This window comes from Cetorhinus maximus, chromosome 11 (genome assembly GCF_964194155.1).
Source record: "Cetorhinus maximus chromosome 11, sCetMax3.hap1.1, whole genome shotgun sequence".
In the NCBI taxonomy this organism is placed as follows: domain Eukaryota; kingdom Metazoa; phylum Chordata; class Chondrichthyes; order Lamniformes; family Cetorhinidae; genus Cetorhinus; species Cetorhinus maximus.
Window position 1 is genome coordinate 21116863 of NC_135889.1, and position 12144 is coordinate 21129006.

Below are 12144 nucleotides of genomic sequence, written 5' to 3' on the forward strand. Positions count from 1 at the left end.
CGTGTGATGTATAAACACCAAAACTGTTGTTAGGAAACTCAGATACTTAATTTAATTTTAAATCGGCAGTCGTACATTGGGAACCCCTGTTTCCAGAGAGCCTCAGGCCTTCTGCACATGCGCCGCTGGGAACTGCCTGCACATGCGTAGTTCGTTTGCTTTTGTGTCTTCAGGCCAGGAACCGGCCCTGTGCTCCAACGCAGAAGCAAAGAAGTAAAACGGCACAAAACTTCAGGTCAGGTGACCTGAACCGGAGCACTATTCCAGAGAAGGTGTCCGAGGGAGCAGGACACGGGGAGGGGAACAGGAAGAGGTTCCAGAGGAAAGTCCCAGGCAGGGACAAAGACAGGGATCGGAAAGAGGTCCCGATAGGTAAAGCTGAAAGAAAGGAGCAGAGAAATAGACTCTGAATTAAAGACAGAGCTGCAGGGAACGGGCTTGAAGCAAACCGGGCTCAAGAGAAGCCCTGATGATCTGAGGAGGCAGCTGAAGGCTGGTGACTCCTTACGGAAGGTCTTTTGCAGCAGTGGTGTCCTGCTTGGCATGGCTTAAGATCTGAAATTGTGTTTGGAAGCTGAAGCTTGAATGTACGCAAGAGATCCAAGGGAAAGGAATCTTGGAAGGTGAGATTGGAACCCTGGAGTTGGATCCTTGTTGAAGCCATCCAAGTGGGAGTGACATTTGGAGAGAATTCCAAGGCAAGTTCTTCAAATTTGGAGGTTGGAAACCTTCGTGAAAAAGGCAAAATTTCCATGAAACTGATTGGCTCACAATGCAACAAACGGCTGGGTGGGTTGTTGAGAAATCCATGGAATCTGTTTTGACGCATCTGTCATTTACTTTGGGAATGGGGTGTGTCTGACCACAGTTCGTCTGTTAATTCACTTGTACCTCTTGCTTACCCTGAATATTAGAGTATAAGATAGATATTGTAAATTGTTTTATCTTTCTGAATGTGTACGTGTCTGTAAAGATATTGTTGGGGTAAAAGGAATAGTGTGAGTTTGAATAATTTTCTTATGTTTGTATTGAAATCTTTCCAACCTTTTTGTCTGGTGTAACATAGTGCATTTTTCTTGTTTTAATAAATATTTTACGTTTTGTGTTAGAAGTTCATCAGTAGACTCCTGTGAATTTTCCTTCACAGTTTCTGAAGAAGAGTTAGGATCTATCAAGTCAGGTTTCACCCTGGGATCTGACTTGTCCAGTATTATTAGCTGAGATAGTAATACTGTATAGATAAGTTAAGCAAAATGGTCTGTTTCTCTGCTGTAAATCTATATAACTAACATGCCATGTGAAGTGCTATGCCAGGCTTATTTAACATATTGTTACCAATAAATTCTAGAAATAAGAACAAATTTAACCAGTAAGCTGTTAGTATGCTATTCATCGCCTCAAACTGCTTCCGCTGATGCCATTACCTTTTTTAGATCTATAAACCAGTAGTGTACCCCAGTACTATACAGTAACAGTCCTGCAGCCACCATACTGTACCCCAGAACTATACAGTGACGGACCTGCAGACAATAGTACTGTGACTGTTAAATAGCTGAAAATATCTACCTAGTGCTAGAACTACGGAATTTATAATTGTACCGTTGGATAGTTCTCATAATTCTGTAGGGTACAATACTTAGGAAAATTTATTTATCTTTACATTTTGAAGTATATATCAGGTTGAATGACAAAATATGTAATATGTATCATTTATAAAAGGAAATGTGTATCTGCATATACAGGTATATGTATAGTTATGTGTGTGTGAATGTACATGTTAATTTTCCTAAGTAGCCAATGGTAGTGGGAATCATTACCCTCTAGCAGATGCTACTGAAAATGCGTACTCAGAGAAGCACCTACATTTATCTGTCAGAATTTTCCCATGGACAAACCTTTTACAGGACTTCAGTACACAGTCCAGCAAGACCTTCCCAAAATGACACAGATCAAGAAACAGGCAATCTTGGTTCCTATTATTTGTGTTGTACATTTTCCTGTTATGGTAAATCGCTAAAATCTTGGGAGGTCAATTATCTGACAAACCCTATCTTATGCCAACAGACTCCTTCCATTAATGGTGGTTCTACTGCAGAACACACGTTTCACATGCTCACCATTCCCACTGGCATCAGTAAATGCTTTGGGTTACCTTGCATGCTTGGTTACTCTGACCCTCCCATTAGATCCATCCAGAAGACTTACATTGGGATAGTACTCCATCACCAGCATATACTCCGTTCTGCTGTCACTCGATATTCTTTCTTCACCCACAATGAAGCGTGCTATGTTCTCATGCTCCATCAGCGGGAGCCTATATATATCTCTCTCGTTGATATAGTTCTGACGGTTTGAGGCACTGAAGATTTTCACAGCAACTGGGCGTTCGTTCAATGACCCTTTATACACTGCACCATACCGACCCCGGCCAATCACCTGGAGATGAAACAAGTTAAACACTTATTTCATTGCAATTTCTACCAACTTTCCAAACCCCCTCCCCAAACCTTGCTTGAAAGTGGTCTGGTTGAATGTGTTATCTCTTCGATTCAAGACGTACCATTAACCACCGGTAACTTGCCCAAATGGCTATACCTCATGTGTGGTAAGTTACTAGATGTTAGACATCTCATCTGCACTAGATCTTGTCCCCAAAGATCCAACCCACACCCCAAACCTTTCATACACACCCAAGCAGAGCCAAGTGAATTGCTATTAAGAGCAGGAATCTTGGTGTGTTGTTTTCACTCCCAACATGTGACATTGAGGTGACTGCTGCAGTATAGTGTGCCTCTGCTAATGCCACAATAACAACTTGCATTTATATAGCATCTTTAACATAGTAAAATATTCAAATGAGTGTTATTGAACAAAATTTGACATCGAGCCACAAGGAGCTATTAAGGCAGATGACCAAATGCTTGGTCATTAGTTTGTTTTAGGAAGCTTAATGAAAGAAAGAGAGGTAGAGGGGGAGAGAGATTTAGGGAGACATTTATAGAACTTAGGGGTCAGGCAGCTGAAGGTACAACTGCCAATGGTAATCAAAATTGGAGATGCACAAGAGGCCAGAATTGGAGGAGTGCAGTTATTGTGTTGGGCTGGAGAAGGTTACAGAGATAGGTAGGGGCGAGGCCCTGCAAGGATTTGAAATCAAGGATGAGAATTTTAACATTTGAGGTGTTCCTTAATTGGCAGAAAATGTAGCTCAGCAAGCACAGGGGTGATGGGTGAACAGGATTTGGTGCGAGTTAGAATACAGGCAGCAGAATTTTGAATGACCTAAGTTTATCGAGGGTGGAAGATGAGAGGCCGATGAAGAGTGCATTGGAATATTCAAGTCAAGAGACAACAGAGGATGAGGGTTTCAGCAGCAGATGAGCTGAGGCAGCGGTAAAGTTGAGCAATGTCAAAATATGTGGTTTTAGTGATGGCATGGATATGTGGGTGGAATCTCTTCTCAGGGTCAAATACAACACCAAGGAAAGGAACAATCTGGTTCAGCCTTAGGCAGTTGCCAGGAAGAGAGATGGAGTTGGTGGTTAAGGTATAGAGATTGTGGTGGGTACTGATGACAAAGGCTTTGGTCTTTCAAATATATACTTAGGAGGAAATTTCCATTCACCCAGAACTGAATGTTGGACAAGCAGTCAGATAATTTAGAGACTGTGGATGGGTTAAGAGAGGTGGTGGTGGTGAGGCAGAGCTGTGTGTTGTTGAACATTTGGAACCTGAAGCTATGTTTTCAGATCAAGTTGCAAATCAACACCATATAAATGTGAAATGGGAGGGGGTCGCCAGAGGTAAATAAGGAGCAGGAAAATAAGCCACTGCAGGTAAAAGCAATGACTGAATAGAAAGGAATAAAACCAGGCAAGTTCAGTCCCAGCTGGATAATAGTAGAGGGGCATTGGAGAATAGTGTGGGCACCAGTGTTGAAGGTTGCAGACAGAATGAGAAGGGACAGCTTACCACAATCACAGTCACATAGTGTGTGATTTTGATAACAGCTATTTTTGCACTGTGGAAGGGGCAGAAACCTATTGTAGGAATTCAAACATGGAGTTCCAAGAAAGATGGACACGGATTTGGAAACGACAACATGTTTAAGAACCGTGGAAAGGAAAGGGAGGTTGCAGATGGGATGGTAGTGTGCAAGGGTGGAGTGGTCATTGATTTTTGAGATGGCAGATTTGAAAAAGATGGGGATGACAGTACCTGAGGACAATAATAATATCAGCTAACATAGGGGCCAGGAAAAGAAGTTGGGTGGTCAGTGGTTTAATGACAGTGGGAATGACTCTAACACTCCAAGTTTCACATCAAACCACACTGTGGTAAAACAGTGACTCTCCCATTGAAGCCCACCTCTTGAGAACATTAACTCTCCCACAGAAGTCCATCCAATTAGTGCATTAACTCTCCCATTTTATGATCCAACTGCATACTTTTCTCTTCAATGTTCTCCTCTCACTTCCTGTCCTAAAATACTGACTCATTTATTAGGCTACAGCTCCTTGGGATGTGCTTTTTTTAATTCTTTCATGGGATGTGAGCATCTCTGGCAAGGCCAACATTTGTGGCTCATCCCTAATTACCCTTGAGAGTGTCCACCCTCTGGCACTTCAGTCACAGGGAGAAACTATTTCCATTGGCAAAAGAGTAGGTAACTGGGGGGGCACAAATTTATGATAATTAGCAAAAGAACCAAGGGGGAAATGAGGGGATTTTTTTCTTTACATAGCCAGTTATTCTGATCTGGAATACACTGTCTTAAAGGGTGCTAGGCCCAGATTTGATAATGACTTTCAAAAAGAAAATTGGATAAATACTTGAAAAGAAAAATATGGCACGGATGCAAGGAAAGAGTAGGGGAATGCGAATAAGTGGTTAACTCTTTAAAAGAACATGATGGGCCAAATGGTCTCTTTCTGTGTTGTAAGATTCTATGATTCTGATGGCATTTTAAATGTGAGCCTAATCATATAAGTGAATCTCTTTGTAGCTGAGCTTCTCCAAGATGACACACCTAATGATGGAAGATTGGCATCAAATAAACAAAAGTCAATCCTGTTCATTCCAGAGGCTTGAAAGGATCGCTGGCATTTTCTCACTTAGAAACAAACGCCCTAGCATTGGACTGGACAGACAGCAGGACACTTGCCAATGATTAGTACAGAACCAACAGTAGCCTCACATATAGTTAAGGATCCCGGATCTAATTTTCCCCCTAGCTTTCTGGGCTTGGCTAATCAGGGAGCAGAGGTGTGCATTGTCCCTAGAGGAAATGAGTCAGTACAATGTGTTGCACAAGTAGCAGGGGGCTTAAACATTGAGATGGGCTTCCTTGCACATCTGACACCTGGCTGACCATTCAGAATATCTGACTGTGGGGGGAATCAAGGCTAAATCTAATCCTGTCCTCACCTGTTTTATAGTACAGTTTAGTAGCTACACTTCCCTTCCCAAACCCAGGGGCACAGCAGCTAGTTGTAGTACCACCAACTATAGCAATCAGCTACCTAAGCAGAAAACTGGAATTAAATCTGGGAGTTTCATAGCATGAACGATCTTAATCCACAAAGGTCAGCTGCTTCTTTAAAACATATATAGAAAGAACAGTGGATTTTTCCTACTTCAAGCAACTTGAGGCTGTCCAAATCCAGGGAAGGTTCAGAGGGTGCAGCCTCCATCATGTTCATGCTGTGAAGTCCATGCTTCCTGTCTCCTGATGAAAGAAGCATCACAAACAGAAAATGATGAACAAATCAAGTCAACATTCATTCATGTAGTTTGTAAAATAAATGGTGCACAATGGGCTATCATTTTAACAACGTATCACTTGTGAAGATTCTGCGTATGCAGCTGCAAAGTCAGAGCTCAGTGAGGACTTCTTTGACTCAAGTATTGTTGGGTCATTGGAGATAACGAGCATCGAGAAGCATTTGTTTTTAAGAAAAGCACACTCTTTAATATCAACACATGGAATCAATATATTAATCAGTGACTGGTGGAAATGGGGCAAATACAAGGAATCCACTAATGACATATATTCTGAAGTTAACAGCTCCAATTATTTAATAGCTCCTGCCAAACCCTCTCAACCCTATGCTATAAACCAATATAAGAATGATTTCTTTTTTCTTTTATAATTAATTTTGCATGCATCTTTTGGCCCTCATCAAGGTGAGGGTGTTAACACCTGGGAGCGGAATGCTTTCTATTTCAGACATCCAGTGTCAAAACTCCAAGGACGGATACAGCACAGGTGAAGCTCCATCTACATTGTCTCATCAAACACTTTCAGGTCAGGCATAGGGTTCCACAGAGTGAAGTTCCCTCTCCAATGTCCTGACAATGTGCCTCAAGCCTCCCAACTTCAGAACAGCAGGATCTATTGCATCCATATGATGTTTTCCATTCCCCATATCAGCCATCTTATATCCTCTCTGAGTGAGATTGGAAGTTAATGCCAATTGCTGCAAGATTGGAGGAAGGGGAGTTTTGTGCCTCATCTTCAAACCCACTAGAAACTGGATGGAGACTGACCAAAACTCAATTTGTGTTCAAATCACATGGCTAACAGAAACATCATCAGTCTCGACTTGACTTGAATCAATTTCCCACAGGTGGAAAGCCAGTGTCGAACGAGTGTCCCGAACTTGGTAGCATTTAGCGCTAAATTGAAAATCGCAGGATGACTAATGTGGGAAACTGGAAAAAATGTTGGTGTCTCTAACTCACTGCACAAACCAATCCCTGATAACAATATTCTCAGGCATACTCCATCACGCCAGGAATAATAATCAGAAAAGGCAATAAATTGCAAATGCGGGAAATATAAGAGAAAGTGTTAACCAGTCTTATCCCAATACTGCTGCCAAGAAACCTTCTGTGCATTTCCGTCAGTTTCCATGCTGCTTTCAGTTGGCAGTGACAGAAAGATCTGCCATCTGGTGTCTCAGATGGCCCTATTGGCCTACTTGGCGCAAATGGTCTAAGTGGCTTCCTTCTGGCAGGCTAAGTGGCATCAGTGACCCAACCAAGGTGGTGGCTCACCCCATTATCCATCTATCCAAGATAATGCTGGCAGTTTTGCAGTATGGAGACCATCATAGTGAGTCCCGTTCATATCCTTATCACACATCCAAATGAAATGATCCAACATGTTGATCAAGAGCAAAAACCCTGGTTGACTGTCTCCTTTACAGCACAGGGTTGTTGAGGTCAATTGTCATAGCCTCTCGCCCAGCCTAGAGATCACAGGCTCTTTATGAAGAAATCAAATCTGGTTCTTTCTGGCCTATGAGTCACAGCTATATGGTGCTTTCGCTAGTTGAAACTGCAGGATCAACTAATTTATTGCTTGTGTGGTCACTTAATGTGTACGCTCTTTGGTTCCCTCTCCTGAAAACGTAAGTACTTTTCACCATAATAAGTGATCTGTTGTGCTGCAGGAGTACTATGAGAAAGGCAAATGAGAGGAAAGGTCAGTCAACATTGAGTGAATCTGTTTGTTGCATCTTTATCTTAGCACAGGTGGTCCAGAAAACAACATCTGGGAGGTTTTGTGTTATGAAGGCTTGAAGGAGGTTTTGATACACAGGAGATCTGTTACCACACTACCTACTTGGAAGGTTTGCAAGGCCACTTGTATTTAAACTGCACCATGGTGTTTGAACCCATGAACAAAGAAGCCCAAAACATTAATACTATCTTACAATTTTAGAACACAGAAGTTAATTAAGCAGAACAAGATGAACAGTGAGTTTAACAAAACAAAAATCAACACATCCTTATCGATGTTTTGGGAATAATCCCAGGTACTAAGAGTCCTGTGAAGATCTTGGTCATCCACAAAATTATCATTTTCCTTCCCTACTGCTCCAATTCTTGGTCACAGGGACACTGAATGCACGGCCATGCATGCGCAGTAACTTAAAAGGACCAACTTGTACATGGCCTGCATGGGAGCTTTCGGTTTGCTATGCTGCCATGCACTTCTAGGAAATATTGCCGGCCAATCTTGGCCAAATGGTCATTCTTATCTGACTGTAGATGACATTGTGGCCTATGCAATTTAAAGCTAGCAGGAGTGGAGACCTTTGCTGATTTGTTTTACTCCCTAGCCTAGATGCACTGAGACCAGGTGTAGTAGCCTAGTTGCAAAAAAAGTGGCTGTTGAATACTAATCTGGACAATAGGATGAAAAACATAGATACATTCTGAACTAAACACAATTCTATTGCTATTTTTGGCATGAAGCAGAACTCAGATTAAAGGGAAATTTTACATACCGAACTGAACTTCCTGGGTTTAAATTAGCTAATCTCAAGATGATCAACGGGGAAGGGGAGGTGGTGGCACAGTGGTATTGTCATTGGACTAGTAATCCAGAAACCCAGGGGGCTCTGGGGACCTTAGTGCGAAATGCACTACTGCAAATGGTGGAATTTGAATTCAATCAATAAAAATCTGGAATTAAAAGTCTATTAGTGACCATGAAACCATTGGCGATTGCCGTAAAAACCCATCTGGTTCACTAATGTCCTTCAGGGAAGGAAATCTGCTGTCCTTACCTGGTCTGGCCTACATTTGCCTCAGTTGTATTAAACTGCTAGAAAGTCAATGCCTTGACCAATCAGAGTCAAGCTGCCTGGTTTAAATTCCAAACAATGCTTGGCATTTAACTGTCAGTCACCATTAACTGGTGCATTCTCCATGGCAACACCTCTACCAATCACTTGCCAACCAACCAGCACTCTCTCCTCATATATAAGTTGTTGCTTCCCCTGACATTGGTACTCTTGCGATTGTCCTGATGAATACAAGATGAAAGGCTTCGACAAAATGTCTTTTTTCAACAACACTCAAGTTCTATACTACCAAAAGACTAGTTATCATATCCTTTATAATAGATTCTAACATTTTTCCTACTACTGACGTCAAACTAATAGGTCTGTAGTTCTCAGTTTTCTCTCTCCCTTCTTTCTTAAATAGTGGGATTACATTTGTTATTTTCCAGTCTGAAGGAACGTTTTCAGAATCTGTAAAATTTTGAAAGATAACCACCAATGCATACAATACCTCTATAACCACCTCCTTCAACATTCTGGGATGCAGCTCATCTGGTTTAGGGGATTTATCTACTTTTAATCTAATTAATTTTTCAAGTACTATCTCTTTACTAATGCTAATTTCTTTCAGTTCCTCATTTTCACTAGTCCCTAGGCTCCCAAGTATTTCTGGGAATTTTCTGTACCTTCCTCCTCCATGAAGATTGACACAAAGCAATGGTTTAGTTTCTCTGCCATTTCCCTAATCTCCATTCTAAGTTCTCTTGTCTCTGCCTGTAACTGACCCACAGTTGTCCTAGCTAATCTTTTCCTTTTCACATACCTAAAGTAGCCTTTACAGTCTGCCTTTATGTTACTCACTAGCTTGCATTCATATTCTCTTTTCCCTTTCTTGGTCATCCTTTGCTAGGTTCTGAATTCTCAGGCTCCCAATCCTCAGGTTTACCACTTATTCTGGCAGTCTCATAAGGCACTTCCTTTGATCTAATACAATCTTTAACTTCTGCATTTTAACTTTAAACTTTTGTATTTTATTCCACCTGAAATGACCTCCAGTGCTTATTATGGCCTTACCAACCTGCATTACAACATTTAATAGTATTACCACAAATGCTGGTCGAAGTTTTGAACTCTCCTCTGCAAATGGCAATAGATGGCAATCAATTGTAGATTTTAAATCTGAGAATGATAGATTTTTGTTATCCAAAGGTAATAAGGGATATGGGGCAAAGGCGGCTAAATGGAGTTAGATCGTAGATCAGCCATGATCTCACTGAATGGTGGAAAAGGTTTGAAGAATCAAATGGTCTACTCCTGTTCCTATTCCAATGCAACTTTGGTATATATGCATGCCAAAAACTTTTCCTACCTCTGTTCACATGTAGTGATTTAAGCATCTGAATTCAAACATCTCTTTGTTCCACTATTCCACTTTGTTCCTTTCCGTTCAGGGGAAAGTAGCTTCCTCATTCCTCCTACCCACAACCTGCCACTTCACAATATTAAATTTAATTTGCTGATCTTTTTGCATCCACTTTGCAAGCTTGTTTCTTTCTGTTTTTTGGCGCAGTCCACCACTGCCCCTTGCCCACACCGCCAATTTTGTTTAATCTACAAGAATCCACACACTATCTTTAATTGTTGAGTTACAATTATTGTGTATGATGATCAACTATCATCCAAGCATGGAGGACACCACTTCCCACTTTCTGCTAGTCTGCGAAACTGCCCTTAACTACCCTCTGTTTTCTGTTTCTTAGCCATCTCCTTCAAATTTACATCTCTTCAAGTTTTTCTTGTACCTTGTACCAGATGGGGGTGGCTTTTCAGATAGTTATTCAAAATATAGGTGAGAATCAGCAGAATGATTTGCTATCTAATTCTGTGTACTGTCACTGTGAAGAAAGCACTGACCTCTGGTCAACATGGCTGAGGTCATGAATCCATCCTCTAAGGTATCTGCAGAAAATCTGTGTACATTGGAAAGTAACTGCTTGGCAAAGTGATGGTCTGATGAATTCCAAATCTCTTTGATTTTATTTTGTATAATTAAAATAATTAATCATGAAGTATAAAACTATGTAAAGCCAATAAGCTTTCATTTTCTAAGGAAGCTTTTCCCATCACCAATTTTATGACTTCAAAATCTGGATTTCCCACTCAGGGTTTCATCAAATCCTTATCAGGACCTTCTCTCATTCTTAGCTTCCAAATTCCTGGCCTTCTCTGGACATCAAAACCATGCTTCTGCACAGGACTATATTGGACTTCAACACAAGACTCTGCTGCTGTCTCTGATCTGCTTTTCTGTTGCTATATTTTTAAAGTAATTTTGATCAGTTTATAGCCCATCCCCCACTGCTCTTGCGATTAAATCCCCTGCTGAGCCTGTGACTGGCACTGATTATACTAGTTCTTCAGTTTCAGCTACAGTCTGCCCTAGGCCAGAAAATCCCTTGGCTGGACTGAAGTATGAACCTCTGCTGCTTCTCGATTTTATGGTGGCCTCCAACTTCTCTGTCATCTTTCTGTCCAACTCTTGGATCTTCATTCCCACGGAAATACTCCATTAGTGCTTCCTCCAATACTGTATCCTCAAATAACTTCTGGATTTCTGGAATCTGCCTATGAACTTGAACAACAGTTCGTTGATAACAAAAACAGAAATACCTGGAAAAACTCAGCAGGTCTGGCAGCATCGGCGGAGAAGAACAAAGTTGACGTTTCGAGTCCTCATGACCCTTCAACAGAACTAAGTAAAAATAGGAGAGGGGTGAAATAAGCTTATATTTGACCCCTCTCCTATTTTTACTTAGTTCTGTTGAAGGGTCATGAGGACTCGAAATGTCAACTTTGTTCTTCTCTGCTGATGCTGCCAGACCTACTGAGTTTTTCCAGGTATTTCTGTTTTTGTTTTGGATTTCCAGCATCTGCAGTTTTTTATTTTTAACAGTTCGTTGATGTTCTACGCAGACTCTATCCTATTTACATCAAATTCATCCCACCACAGGAACCTCCGACTTTAACTTTGGACTCCTCCTATTGTCTCTTATCTATTTCTCATTTACTATCGGGTTTTATGTATCCTAATAATTGCTACTTAACCAAGCCTATATAGCTTGAATTTTCCCTATGTCCATTCATGTGCGGATTTTGGCTGTCATTCCAGACCCAACCATGTCACTTCCATTTCCAATTTTTTTTGTCCCTTTTTTCCCACTTCTTTTCTCCTTACCCCTCCTAGGCCCCTCTCTCCTGTTCTCACGCCTCCTTTCATTTCTCCTCACTCAAGTACTCTGCCCTTCCAGACTCCTAACCCAAACTTTCAGTAGTCCTCAATCATCTTGCTCTCCTGCTGCCATCTCAGGCTTGACTCCCTCTTAGTTAAGTCTATAGATTCCCTCTGTGCCTCTCTTGGCATCACCCCTGCCTCATTACAAGAAGGAAGCCCAATTGCCCCATCCTACTCACTTGCTGAATTTCTGCATCCGGCAAGCCTGCTGGGGCTAATATTGCCAATCTCCTTCCTGTCCAATTCACTGTCCCTACTCCTGCATCTGTGGACTCT

The 12144-nt window shown here is 41.4% G+C and overlaps 1 protein-coding gene across 2 annotated transcripts in view; it reads right to left on the reverse strand.

Annotated features, from left to right (window-relative positions):
* Window positions 1-12144, reverse strand: part of bmpr2b (bone morphogenetic protein receptor, type II b (serine/threonine kinase)) — a 342278-nt gene that overhangs the window by 39776 nt on the left and 290358 nt on the right. For both annotated transcript variants that reach the window (XM_078551618.1, XM_078551617.1), the window contains exons 5-6: window positions 5637-5728; window positions 2206-2436 (exon numbers count right to left, since the gene is read on the reverse strand). In XM_078551618.1, the coding sequence (XP_078407744.1) occupies window positions 2206-2436; window positions 5637-5728 (323 nt within the window). The remainder of the gene's footprint in view (window positions 1-2205; window positions 2437-5636; window positions 5729-12144) is intronic.